This window comes from Petromyzon marinus, chromosome 21, assembly GCF_048934315.1.
Source record: "Petromyzon marinus isolate PM22_M1 ecotype Great Lakes invasive population chromosome 21, UKy_Petmar_22M1.pri1.0, whole genome shotgun sequence".
NCBI lineage: Eukaryota > Metazoa > Chordata > Hyperoartia > Petromyzontiformes > Petromyzontidae > Petromyzon > Petromyzon marinus.
Window position 1 is genome coordinate 13,319,821 of NC_133687.1, and position 12,237 is coordinate 13,332,057.

The 12,237-nt window shown below is 55.2% G+C and overlaps 1 protein-coding gene across 3 annotated transcripts in view; it reads right to left on the reverse strand.

Annotated features, from left to right (window-relative positions):
• TRIP12 (thyroid hormone receptor interactor 12) overlaps nucleotides 1-12,237 on the reverse strand; it is a 55,875-nt gene that overhangs the window by 27,339 nt on the left and 16,299 nt on the right. For all 3 annotated transcript variants that reach the window (XM_032958312.2, XM_032958311.2, XM_076068612.1), the window contains 11 exons: nucleotides 11,773-11,892; nucleotides 11,478-11,564; nucleotides 10,645-10,795; nucleotides 8,610-9,185; nucleotides 7,965-8,112; nucleotides 7,333-7,441; nucleotides 6,546-6,733; nucleotides 5,386-5,469; nucleotides 4,450-4,545; nucleotides 2,100-2,251; nucleotides 971-1,006 (listed from right to left, as the gene is read on the reverse strand). In XM_032958312.2, coding sequence (XP_032814203.2) covers nucleotides 971-1,006; nucleotides 2,100-2,251; nucleotides 4,450-4,545; nucleotides 5,386-5,469; nucleotides 6,546-6,733; nucleotides 7,333-7,441; nucleotides 7,965-8,112; nucleotides 8,610-9,185; nucleotides 10,645-10,795; nucleotides 11,478-11,564; nucleotides 11,773-11,892 — 1,747 coding nt within the window. The remainder of the gene's footprint in view (nucleotides 1-970; nucleotides 1,007-2,099; nucleotides 2,252-4,449; nucleotides 4,546-5,385; nucleotides 5,470-6,545; nucleotides 6,734-7,332; nucleotides 7,442-7,964; nucleotides 8,113-8,609; nucleotides 9,186-10,644; nucleotides 10,796-11,477; nucleotides 11,565-11,772; nucleotides 11,893-12,237) is intronic.

Here is a 12,237-nt window from a genome sequence, read left to right on the forward strand (position 1 = left end):
CACCCGAGGGGGTGGATGACCAGCACAAAGCCCAGCCGCCTGTCTCCCTAGTGGCGATGTCTACACACCGCACCGGGTATTCATTTTGGGCTGAGTTGGCCATGTGTTGATCATGAGCAGAAATCGTCACTCGTGTTGACCATGAGTGGGGAATCAAAACCGGGTCGTTGGGTTCGCAGCGCAATGCGCGAACCGTTCCATTAGTGCTCCCCACGTACATGTGCACAAACACTAATAAAATACAACTCGTGTACAAAGGCACACGCGCACACACACATGTACTCGCACATATGTACACGTATAAAGGCATTTTATACAAAAGTATACGAATGCACATGTACACGCGAATACAAAGCTATATTATGGATATTGGTCGCGAAAGCCTACGTGTTCAACAAATACATGAATAACGTACACAGACATCACCCCCCCCCTTGTCTCTAACAGACTGTGGAGGCAAGTGCTGTATGCATGATGAACTTAATTTGCACCGTACGTAGCCAATCGTGCTAATTGGAGGTGCGGCAGGAAGGAAAACAAACTAAACATGAAAGTACTTTTGTCGAGGGCCTATTAAGTCCAGCAGCACACGAGGGGCGGCGAGAACCACACTCAGCCCCCTTTGTCTTCTCAATGATGATTATTTACACACCACCCCAGATTCTGAAATAGCCCCAGGACTGGTTCAGATATGTCACCGCCGTTGGCCGCGAGCAGGAATCGAACTCAGGTCGTTGGGCTTGTCGCGCAGTGCGATGACCACGACGCTACCGTTCTTCGCACAAATGCGCGCACGCATACACACACTAATAAAATACAAACGCGCTGTCAAAGGGACAAGTACACCCCTCGAGCAACACAGTCACCGTCATGATGCACATGCGTGCTCAAACAGCCATGACACACAGGCCCCTATATGCACGCGCGGCCACTAAACCACGACTTCCCCCTTGCTTCCAGCGTCACTTACCATGTCAAAGTTGTGCTCCATCTGTAGCAGGCTGATCTGTGGAGCCGAAGAGTGGGGGGAGAGAAGCATTAGGGTCATGGGTGGCCTTCAGGGTTAAGGGTCACGATAACGGTACCAGTTATAGTTCCAGGTGTAGTGGTATTAATGTTACGGGTAAGAGGTCAGTGATAAAGGGTGGCCGTGATCTTAGGGGTTAGTGTTACGGTTCAAGTGATTTAGTTAGGGTTAGCGTTATGGCGAGGGGTTAGGAATAGCGGTAGAATTCATGTTAGAGGTGAGGATCAGAGGTTAGTAGTGGGTTGGGACAGTCTTAACGCTAAGGCGAGCGTGGTCCTGTCAGTGAGGTGCTGCCACTAAGAAATTGTTGACCACTCCACTCCATGGTCAACAAGACTGAAAAACTCTGGCTAATTGCCTAAATGAGGCTGGTTGTAATTACCGGCAAAACGTCATACTTTCATTGTGAATGTTTTGGGTTTACTCTCCAACACACAACCGGTATGCTGAACTAGTAACGAATTGGCTTGTTTTGTTTATGCGACAAACTTTATTAATTGGGCCGTGCCGGATGGTGGCGGGTTTAACGACGCATTTATATTTACGCGATCGAACCCAAAACACCCCTATTATGGATATTGGTCGCAAAAGTCTACTTGTTAAACATTCCATGGTGTCCATGAAATTCTGTGAACCGTGCAATTGCTCATTCAAGTTTTACCTTTGCAGACCATTGCCTGCATGATCATAGCTGCCCACACTGTAACGCTTTTATTTTACCAGGTAAGGGCCACTGAGCTACTCAACTCTTTTTCAGAAGCGACCTGGCTATCACAAATGATAGCTCAACGAAGTGGCTTATCGTGTGGAAATGTACAGCAGTAGCCAAATACTCTAAACATGCGATGTTGATTCTAAATGTGGAGGGAAAAACCGCAGTACCCGGAGAAAAATCCACGCGACCACGGGGAGAGTGAGACACACGCAAAATCCAAATATACAGCAGGCGTCAGGGTCGGGATCGACCCCACGACCTCCTGTATACCAGGCGAGGTAGTTAACATCTCGCCACCGTGGCGCTGCCCGTGCCACAAAGTTGCCCACGCCATGCCGCTGCCCGCATTTTGGGTACCAGCGCGGGAACGACGCTCTTGACGGGGAAGCCACCCAGCGTCTCCTCGTTGCCCATGACGAGGAGCTGGCACATCTCGATGACGGCCTGCAGCTGCTGGGACTCGTCACCCGTCGACTGCAGCCCCTGCAGTAGCTGCTGCGCCTTGGAGCCTGAGCAAGATAAAAAAAAAGACAAAGATCCCCCCCGCAGAGTCTTAACAGACTGTTGGGGCGAGCGCTGTTAAGCGAGCAGCGCCTACGAAGGCCGGCTTGGTACACGAGGTGGTGTGTGGCCCAGCACCACGCGAGGCCGCCTTTGTCCCCCTAGTGGCGATTGCTTGCAACACACCGCATGAGGTACTCATTCGCGGCTGAGTCGACCTAGAAGAGATCCAAGACCGGTTCAGATTTTCGTCACCAGTGTTGGCCGTGAGCGAGAATCGAACTCGGGTCACCGGGTTTGTAGAGCAGCACGCTAACCCGCGACACAACCGCGCGCGTGCACACACACACACATACTTACACATACGCAAAAACAGACAGATATACGTACGTGCGTGTGTGTGCGTGATAACTTGCACACGTTGTGTAATATTGGAAGAAGTCACTCCCTGTAAGTGGCTGGCTGAGGTGCCATCTGTTGAGGAAGTACTGAAGGCGATCCGGAGTCTGAGACCAGGAAAGGCAGCGGGCAGAGATGATCTCCCAAGCGAAATGCTGAGGGAGGGTGGCGTTTGTGCACAGACTGCCCTATATGACATCATAACAGCAGTATGGACCACTGGATGGGTTCCGCAGGATTGGAAGGATGCCCTGGTGGTCCCCCTCTTTAAGAAGGGGGACCGCACAGACTGTAACAACTACAGGGGCATCTCACTCCTCAGTGTGCCGGGAAAAGTCCTGGCAAGGATTATTCAACATCGCCTTGCCAGGCACGCTGAGGAGAGGCTTGCGGAGCCCCAATGCGGTTTCAGGAAAGGGCGGTCCTGCACAGATGCCATATTTTCTGTCAATCTGCTACAGCAGAGGTGTAGGGAATTCCAGCAAGACCTACATCTCTGCTTTATTGACATGGTCAAGGCCTATGATACCATCAGTAGGCCTGGGCTCTGGGTCGTTCTTCGTGCTTTTGGAGTACCTGACCCTCTGCTCACAATCATTAAGGACCTTCATGATGGTGAGCGGGCCCGGGTAAAACTACGTGGCTGGGAGTCAGAGCCATTCCCTGTACACCTTGGGGTGCGACAGGGATGTCCTCTGGCTCCCACATTATTTAACATCTATTTTGACCACGTAGTTCGTGAAGCCTTCAATAGCTGTACCGGGGGAATCTCCATATGGTACAGATATAATGGGAGGCAGATCGATGCCCGGGTGCGGTCAAGGGATGGCTCCCTATTGGTCAACCACGTTATGTATGCCGATGATTTGGCAATAGCCGCTCATTCAGAGGAGGAGTTGGAGACGCTGCTGCTGAGACTGGAGCGTGCCACTAAGAGGTGGGGCCTTACCATCAGCCCCACCAAAACTAAGCACCTGCCTAGGTATTTTGTACCATCGGACACTCCACCCCCACAACTCCCAATCGGTGATGGGGCAGTTGTGGAGAGAGTGGAGAGTTTCCCATACCTGGGCAGTGTGCTTATGGCCAGCTCCAGTTTAACAGCAGAGGTCTCACTCCGAATCAGTCGAGCGGCAATATCTTTTCATCGGTTGCATAACGCTGTGTGGAAGCTACCTGGTCTGTCGCTCCGCACTAAGCTTCAGGTCTTCTCGGCCACGGTCATTCCCTCCCTTCTCTACGCTTGCGAAACGTGGACCCCCCTAATGGAAAATCTTTGCTGGTTAGAAACATTTAGGCTGGCCTGCCTACGATCCATTCTGGGTTTAACCAGGCTGGTACCAGCGGTGTCAAGATCGGCCTCTGTGGAGGAGGCTCGTGAAGGACGCTACTGGGCAGTTGGAGGCAGTCGCCCTCCAACAACAACGGAGGGCGGAGGAGCGACGCTCACAACAATGAGCGGAGCGCCGGGTGACCAAGGCACAGCAGGTTGGCACAATAGGGGGCACAGGTGGTGCATCAGCCAGTCATCTCAGTCATTCGACCCGTGGCACCTGGGTCTGCCCCGTGACCTCCTTCCAGCGGGCGTTCCACACTTCACGTGGCCTCAAGGTGCACATGGCCTGGCACATGCGTCGTGGTGACGTCACCACCACTTAGTGGCGAATGGCGGTTGTTGTTGTGTACGTTTGTGTGTAGGTGTGTGTGTGCGTGTACGTGTGTGTGTGCGTGTGTGCGTGTACGTGCGTGTACATGCGCGTGTGCGCATGCGTGTGTGTGCGTGTGCGCACGTGCGCGAATTGCTCACTGGTGCCCGTGCCGATGGTTCGGTGGAACAGCTGCTGCATCCTCGGACCCAGGGAGCCAAAAAGGTGAGGGGGCAGCCCCCGGGCCTCCAGCAGAGCTGAGTGCAACACACACACACATATATATATTACACACACATATAAATACAACTACATTCGCTACTCAGAAAGCAGTCACGCCACCACAGCATTTGTTCCATGTTCGGTGCACTTTGAGGCTGATAGATCATGTGGGACAGACCCAGGTGTTATAGATTAACTGTCTGACATGACTGGCATATTCACCACCTGTCCTCCCACAATGTGCCACCCCCTTACTGTGTTTAACTGCCCAGCGCTCCTCCACCTTTGGTTGTTGCTAGGGGGCGGTTGCCTACGAGCAACTTTTTGGTAGCGGCTGTCTGCAATTCCACCCACCACAAAGTCCTCCCATTCCCCATCAAACCGTCTCTTCTCTAGCCCTCTCTATTCGGCCAAACAGAAATTGCTTGGGCATGCGGTGGCTGCAGCTAAATATTCCTCGCCTGCCAGAGGAGCTCACTCATGGGACTGTGTCCAGAGAATCTGTGAGATCCTCACACAAACCAGTCTGGTTAAAACTCAGGATGGATCATTGGCAGGCCAGCCTGAATGTGTTAAACATGCACAGGCACTCCTGTGCATGTTTAAAGGGGTTCACGTTTCACACGCAAACAAAAGAGAGGGCTTGATTATTGCCAAGAAAGCTCAGAACTTTACGTGGAACAACAAACCAGGCAGCTTACACAGTGTTACACAGCGAAATAAATGATAACCATGCCTTCGTCCCAGTCCTATCGTTTATGAGTTGCAGTTTTTAAACATTTGTAATTTCGATGAAAGCACATCACGTGTTTAGGCAAGGCCAAGACTACAATAAGCAGATGAGGAGGGACACTGGGAGGTGAGCAAGGATGCACCTTGTAGTCGGCCCATGTCCGAGTCCTCCGATTCGCTCTCCCCAGACGTGGCCACGCCCACAGCGCCCAGACTGGATCCGGAGGCTGGGCACACACAGGGGCACAGGGACACACGGAAAGCACGGAAAACACGGCGTTACCAGAGTTGGTGATGGCACCATCGTCACCCCCTGCTACTACCTCAGCTAAATTTAATTTAAAAAAGCACGACTAAAAATGGATTACAAACACCCAGTTCCATTGCTCAAGGGTTGGGAGAAAAAAAATACAGCCTTAAAACAATTCTCAAAACACGTGCTAAGAGGAAGTGTGCTCCTTCACTCTCCGATGACATCACGACGTGCGGCGTGGCCTAGCGCGAAGTGGTGCGTCGTGGTTTTGTTGTGTGGCTTGAGGTGGAGCACAATTATTATTGTTGCTGCTGCTTTTCAGCGACGACAAAGGCGCGTCGGGAAGCATCGCTCAAGTCTTGCACGTGCACGGTTTTCCATCCCATTTTTATTATCACGACCAGCCCCTTTGTCTTGTCCACTGCCAGAGTTGCCTCTCCAAGCCGCATCAGTAATCTGGGTTGTTCCACCATACTTCACTATGCTGGTTAGTAGTGGTTGGTGAACGCTGGGAAGGTGGTGGGGGTGGTGTTGAGAGCAGTAGCCAGACTGCTTCTCATTCAATTTGCCAAGGACGTCAGCCGTGGCTGATAGTCGGTCGGGTGCAGGGGGGCTGTTGCCTTTTAACCGTTACACCACCGCGCCGCCATCTCAAAAGACGACAGAATCAGCGGGCATATTGGTTTCACACCGAGGCAGTCGGAGGAGAAAGGGAAGCTCTTGAGATGAGTTCCAGACTGCAGGGTCAGCAGAGAATGAGTGACCTACCACCGAGCACAGGTAGACTAGGGTCTTTGATAGAAAGCTTCGGTTGCTGGAGCAGAGTGTGTGCGGAGGGTAGAAAAGCAAGATGAAACACACGATGCCACGCACACGCACACGTGCAACACACCAAGACTGCTGTGGCAAAGCACCTACGGAGGGACTACGTGGCGGCGCACGAGGGAGGAGGGGGTGTGGGGGCCAGCACCACGCCCGGCCACCTTTGTCTCCCCCGTGCTGATGCTTACACACATTCTGGGGTGGAGGGGGGGGGGGAGGAGCACTCACCGGCGGCTCCCTGGGGGGCGTCGTCCAGGGGGCGAGCCCCCCCGGGCCCTGCGCTGCCTCCACCGCCTCCTCCTCCTCCGCCGCCGCCACCTCCTCCTTCCTGATTCCCATCGCTGTCGGCCATCTTGTCCTGTCTGCGCGATTCTGCCACCCCTCCCCCGCGCTTGCCCAGTCCAGAGCCGCGGCGGCTACGGTGGGGGTGGGGAAATGGTGGGTGGGATGTCAGTGCACGCAACCACACACAAAGACAAAGCTTCACCCACACCGCTTTTACCGGACTGTTTGGGGCAAGTGCTGTTAGCGAGTGCCTATTACGGCGGGCATGACGCACGAGGGGGTGGGTGGCCAGCGCCACGCTCAGCCGCCATCATCTCCCCAGTGCTCATATTTGCACAGGGCATCAGGTACTCATTTAAGGTTGAATCGACCTAGGTGAGGCCCAGGACCAGTCTAGATATTCGTCACCATTGTTAGTAGCGAGTGCGAGTCACCGTGCGAGTCACCGTGCGAGTCACCGTGCGAGTCAACGTGCCAGTCAACGTGCCAGTCACCGTGCCAGTCACCGTGCCAGTCACCGTGCCAGTCACCGTGCCAGTCACCGTGCCAGTCAACGTGCCAGTCAACGTGCGAGTCAACGTGCCAGTCAACGTGCCAGTCACCGTGCCAGTCACCGTGCCAGTCACCGTGCCAGTCACCGTGCGAGTCAGCGTGCGAGTCACCGTGCGAGTCACCGTGCGAGTCACCGTGCGAGTCACCGTGCGAGTCACCGTGCGAGTCACCGTGGTACCTAGTGCTAGCACACGAGCCCGTGGTTTTGAGGCGAGTGCTCCTCCGTAGCCCGGGGAGCTCCAATGGAGGGGACTCGCTCCTCTTCTTACTGCTGCCCTTACGCAGACCTACACACGCACACGCAGGCAGGCGTTCGTAATGGCCACATCAGAGACACCAAGTTCCTGGGTTTGAGACATGGGTCTGGGGCACCACAGTGGCGAGATGTTAAATACCTTGCTAGGTATAGAGGTCATGGGTGCAATTCCGACCCTGGGCTGCGAGCGGGGGGGTGGGCAGGACGGTGGGCAGGGCGGTGGGCACGGCTGTGCAGAGGGCTGGGGGCAGGGCTGTGAGGAGGGCTGTGGGCAGGCCGGTGGGCAGGCCGGTGGGCAGGGCTGTCGGCTGGCCTGTGGGCAGGGCTATGGGCAGGGCTCTGGGCAGGGCTGTGGGCAGGGCTGTCGGCTGGCCTGTGGGCAGGGTGGTGGACAGGGCTATGGGCTGGACAGTCGGCCGGTCTGTTGGCTGCGGGCAGTGCGGTGGGCAGGGCTGAGGACAGGGCTGAGGGCAGGGCTGGGGGCAGGGCTGTGGGCATGTGGTTGCGTTCGTGCTGGGAGCAAGGCTGGAGGAGGGGCCGGGGGAGTGGCTCACTGGCGAGCTTCGCCTGCAGCCCGGAGGGTCCGGCCCTCGTCTCCCTGGCGCCCGTCGCCACGGAAACGCCGGGTGGCGCCGACAGCGAGAGTGCAAACGCCGCGGCAGCAGCGGCTGCCGACGTCGATGACGACGCAACAGCCAGCCCCTGTGGAATAGAGGAGGGGGAGAGAAGAGAGGAGGGGAGAGAAGAGGGGGAGAGGAAGGGAGAGGAGAAGAGAGGAGGGAGAGAAGAGAGGAGATGAGGAAAGCAGGTAAACACGTTTTGACTCAGCTGTTCCCACCGGCCTCTGGCACACTGCCTCCGATTCTGATGCTCACCTAGAACTACCTCAACATGACTTCATCATCATCAGTATAACCAAAATGATACGTCTGCATCATCAGCATCTTTGTAACCATCATCATATCATCTTCACCCAGACTCATCGCCCGGGCACACCCAGAGGATCTTGGCAGCGCATGACGACCATCTCCAACATGGCCATTATGAACCTTCCTGCAGACACACGCGTGCACACACACACCAGCTCACCTGCCCAAGCTACCACCGGCCATTCTTAGTTCCTACGACTCCGCAGGCGACCTCGGGTAAGGGGGTCAGGACCGAGGTCAGGTTGAGGATAAAGCTCCGACGTCACGCACCTGTGGGGCGGCGCCCAGCGATGACGACGACGATGCCGCCGCTGAAGACGACGACGCTGCTGCTGCTGCTGCGACAGTCACGGTGGACGCGGTGGGTGAGGAGGTGGCGGAGGCAGTGGCGGCGGCGGCTACCGCCGTTGACGCCGACGACGAAGAGGAGGGAGGCTGCCCAGGAGGCGGCGGAGGTCCCTGAGCCGAGCTCAGCCGCAGCTTCAGCAAGTTCGCGCTGGGGCTGATCCTGGGGGACACGGCTGACGATGACGACGACGAAGACGACGACGAAGAGGACGACGAGGACGAGGAGGACGACGAGGAGGACGACGACGACGATGACGACGAGGTGGCCGAGGCCGTCACGTCCGTCGCCTTGGCGTTGCCGTGAGTCAACGGCTCCGTGGCGATTGGAGCGGTCGCTGCTGCTGCCACGGACGATGTTAGCAGTGACGACGGCGGCGGCGGTGTCGGTGCCGAGGACGAGGAGGCTGCGACGAGATGGGGGGCAGCGCCGGGCTTGGCCCGACGGTGGCTGGAGGTCGTGCGGGAGGACCCGCGACCTTTGGCCTGGTGCTCCTTGGTCTGAGGGAGGTCGAGAAAAAGAACAAGCGAGGCAGAAGTTGCCGGCTGTTAAAGCCACGCCCGACCGTGCCGGAAGTTGGGATACACAAATGTTGATTGGTGTTGGGGTTGTTGGACCGCCGAGCGAGTGGTGCGCGCCAGCGTGCGTGCCACGAGATATTCTCAACCCCTGACCTGTGGAAAGTATGTGACAGTTCATCTCATTCTTACACCTTCAAACATTGAAAGCCTTAGCTCTGTCCATAGGGTCACGATGAGCGTCACGGTGGGAGGTCGTGGGTTCGATCCAGACCCTGATGCCTACTGTATATTTGGAGTTTGTGTTCATTCTTCCCGTGTTTGTGGGCATTTTTCTTCGGGTCCTCCAATTTTTCCATGCACATTTATAAACATGCCTTTTATAGTATTTGGCTGCTATAAATGTCCACGTGATAAGCAACGTTGCCGAGCCATTATTTGTGGCCAGGTCGCTTCTAAAAATGAGCTACATAGCTCAGTGGGTCTTAGCAGGTAAAATAAAAATTGTTTAGTTTAACGAAGGCTCTCGAAAAAGAGACCATTCAACATGAAATAAAGTGTTGTTGTCTTACGGGACTTACCCAGAAATACGACCGTGGAAACACATAAAAAAAATAACGGCCAAAACATGGCGATGAAATCTAAGGGTGAATGGGCGAGCGGCCTCGCCGAAGGCAATGACGTCACACGGCACGCGCGCAGTCGCGGTGACGTCACCACGCGACGTCACCTCGCGACGGCGCAAGAGGTGGGCGAGCGCGCACGCGCGTGTCGCAGCGATGCGTTCAGCCTGTCGGGCAGGAGCTCGACGGATCGTTGTGCCTCGTGACCGTGAGGGATGGCGACGGCTTGAGGAGGCCTTCTCATCCTCCAGCGGCAGCCGATGACGTCTGCGCACGCGATGCTGTGACGTCGACACGCCGCTAATCATACGTCACGTCGCCCAACAGCACCTGTTTGTTCCATTGTGGCAAATCGTTCGCATGTAGAATTTATGAGGAAGCCACTGGAGATTTAAACTGTTCAATCTCAGTTGAAAACATCTATCGTGCTTTTTCTGTTTAGTTTCTTGTCCTTCGCACGAGCCTCCAATCGGCACGGTTGGCCACGTACAGTGCGAAATAAGTTCTACATACATGCAAGACATCCTCTGCCGCCCCTCGGTGTGAAACTCCCTTTCCACCGAGCCATCCATGCTGTTGACTCCGTGCCCCTGGCCAGGGTCCAGGCTTACGGCCTTCCTCATCTCCTCCTCGTCCCTACGCCTGCCGGCCTCCCGCTATAAAATAAGCGACCGGCATCTCAAGACGCGGTTGTCTTGAGGTGTAGTCACACCGAGACGCTACATAAATCCACACCTGTTATAACTGTAGTGCTAGTAACTGTGACTGTATTGCAATGAATGCATTTGGTCATTGTGATGACTGTGATGGTATCGCACCTGCTTGAGAGCGGCTCCCTGGGCTGCCCCGGGCCTGGAGGAGGAGGAGGGCGCGCTGGCCGTAGACTCCGTCACGGGTTTTGTTACTGCCGCTGCCTCCTGCTGCTGCTGAGCTGGCCTGGGCCGCGACGCCAGCTTGGAGCTTCCCACTCTAAAGAAAGGACAGACGCGCCACGCAGCCACTCAGCTCGCTCGTTCGACTGCTCGCTCATTCGTCGCCTCGACCGCGCCATTAATCGTTTATTCGTATGGCTCGCTCGTTCTCGCATCAATCGCAAAGGCGCTCATTCGTTCGGTCAATCAGTTATTCAGTCGTTTGGTTACTCGTACATGTTCCATTCGAGGTTCGACCAACTGCACCATCCAAACCGTTACAACTGTTTGCACCAGGCATTCATGCAAGGCTGAGTCGACTTTAGGGGAGGCCCAGAATAGGTTCAGATATCACTGGCCAATGATGTTATTTGTGGCAATAAACCAAACCAAAATTACTGGTGCGTAGTGCAGTGCGCGTTAACATCCAAACCACCGCTCCCACAAACACATGCATGCCATGACAAAGATCCCCCAAAATAGCCTTAACAGACTGTTGGGGCAAGTGCTGTAAGCAAGCACCTATGATGGTCGGAACGCCCGGCCGCCTTTGTCTCCCTAGTGGTGATGTTTACACACCGCACCAGGTACTTATTTGAGGCTGAGTCGACCTAGAGAAGACCCAGGATCGGTTCAGATAATCGTCACCGGTTTTGGCAGGAAGTTGGAATCGAACTCTGCCTACCAGGATCGTGGCGCAGCGCCCGAACCACTACACACACGCAGACACGTGCCCGCACCGGCTAACGGTTTTGCTCCCCTCCGCTCGCTCCTCTTCCTTCCTCTTCTTCGGACGACTTGTCCTGACCTTCGGCTCAACTCCGGGCCTATGCAGTTCAAAGGCGAGAAGGGGGGCAGAGGGGCAGAGGCTCCGTCAGGCGATGCCCCCCTCTCCTCCTCTCAACGAGCATAACCACCAGGTATGGCGGAACCCACGAGACAAACGGCGCACACAGAGAGGCAGGACAGACAGGCGGTACACATGGCACTTAATGACGGCTGGCAGTGGGTGGGTGGTGGGTGGTGAACACTCACCTCTTAGGGCCCTTGCTTTGCGACTGCCCTTGATTGGCTCCCCGCCCTCTCCCCCGCCCCGCCCCTCCCTGCCCCCGCTGCCCTCCCCGGCTGCCCCCTCCCCTGTCCTGGCTGCCCTTCCTGAGGGCGACAGACAAGGTCACAGGTGCATTGATGCGGCGACAATAATAATAACAGGGTTATCGATGCGCGTATCGTGATGGTAATCACGTTAAAAAGAGTCAACGTGATCCACAGATGAGGACTTCACTAAAACTCCAAGGGTCGTCGTCAAATAGAAGTCTACGATTTAAATAAACAACGGCGACAATAGTGACGGAAAAAAGTATTTGATCCCCTGCTGATTTTGTACGTTTGCCCACTGACAAAATGATCAGTCTATAATTTTAATGGTAGGTTTATTTGAACAGTGAGAGACAGAATAACAACAAAAATCCAGAAAAACGCATGTCAAAAATGTTATAA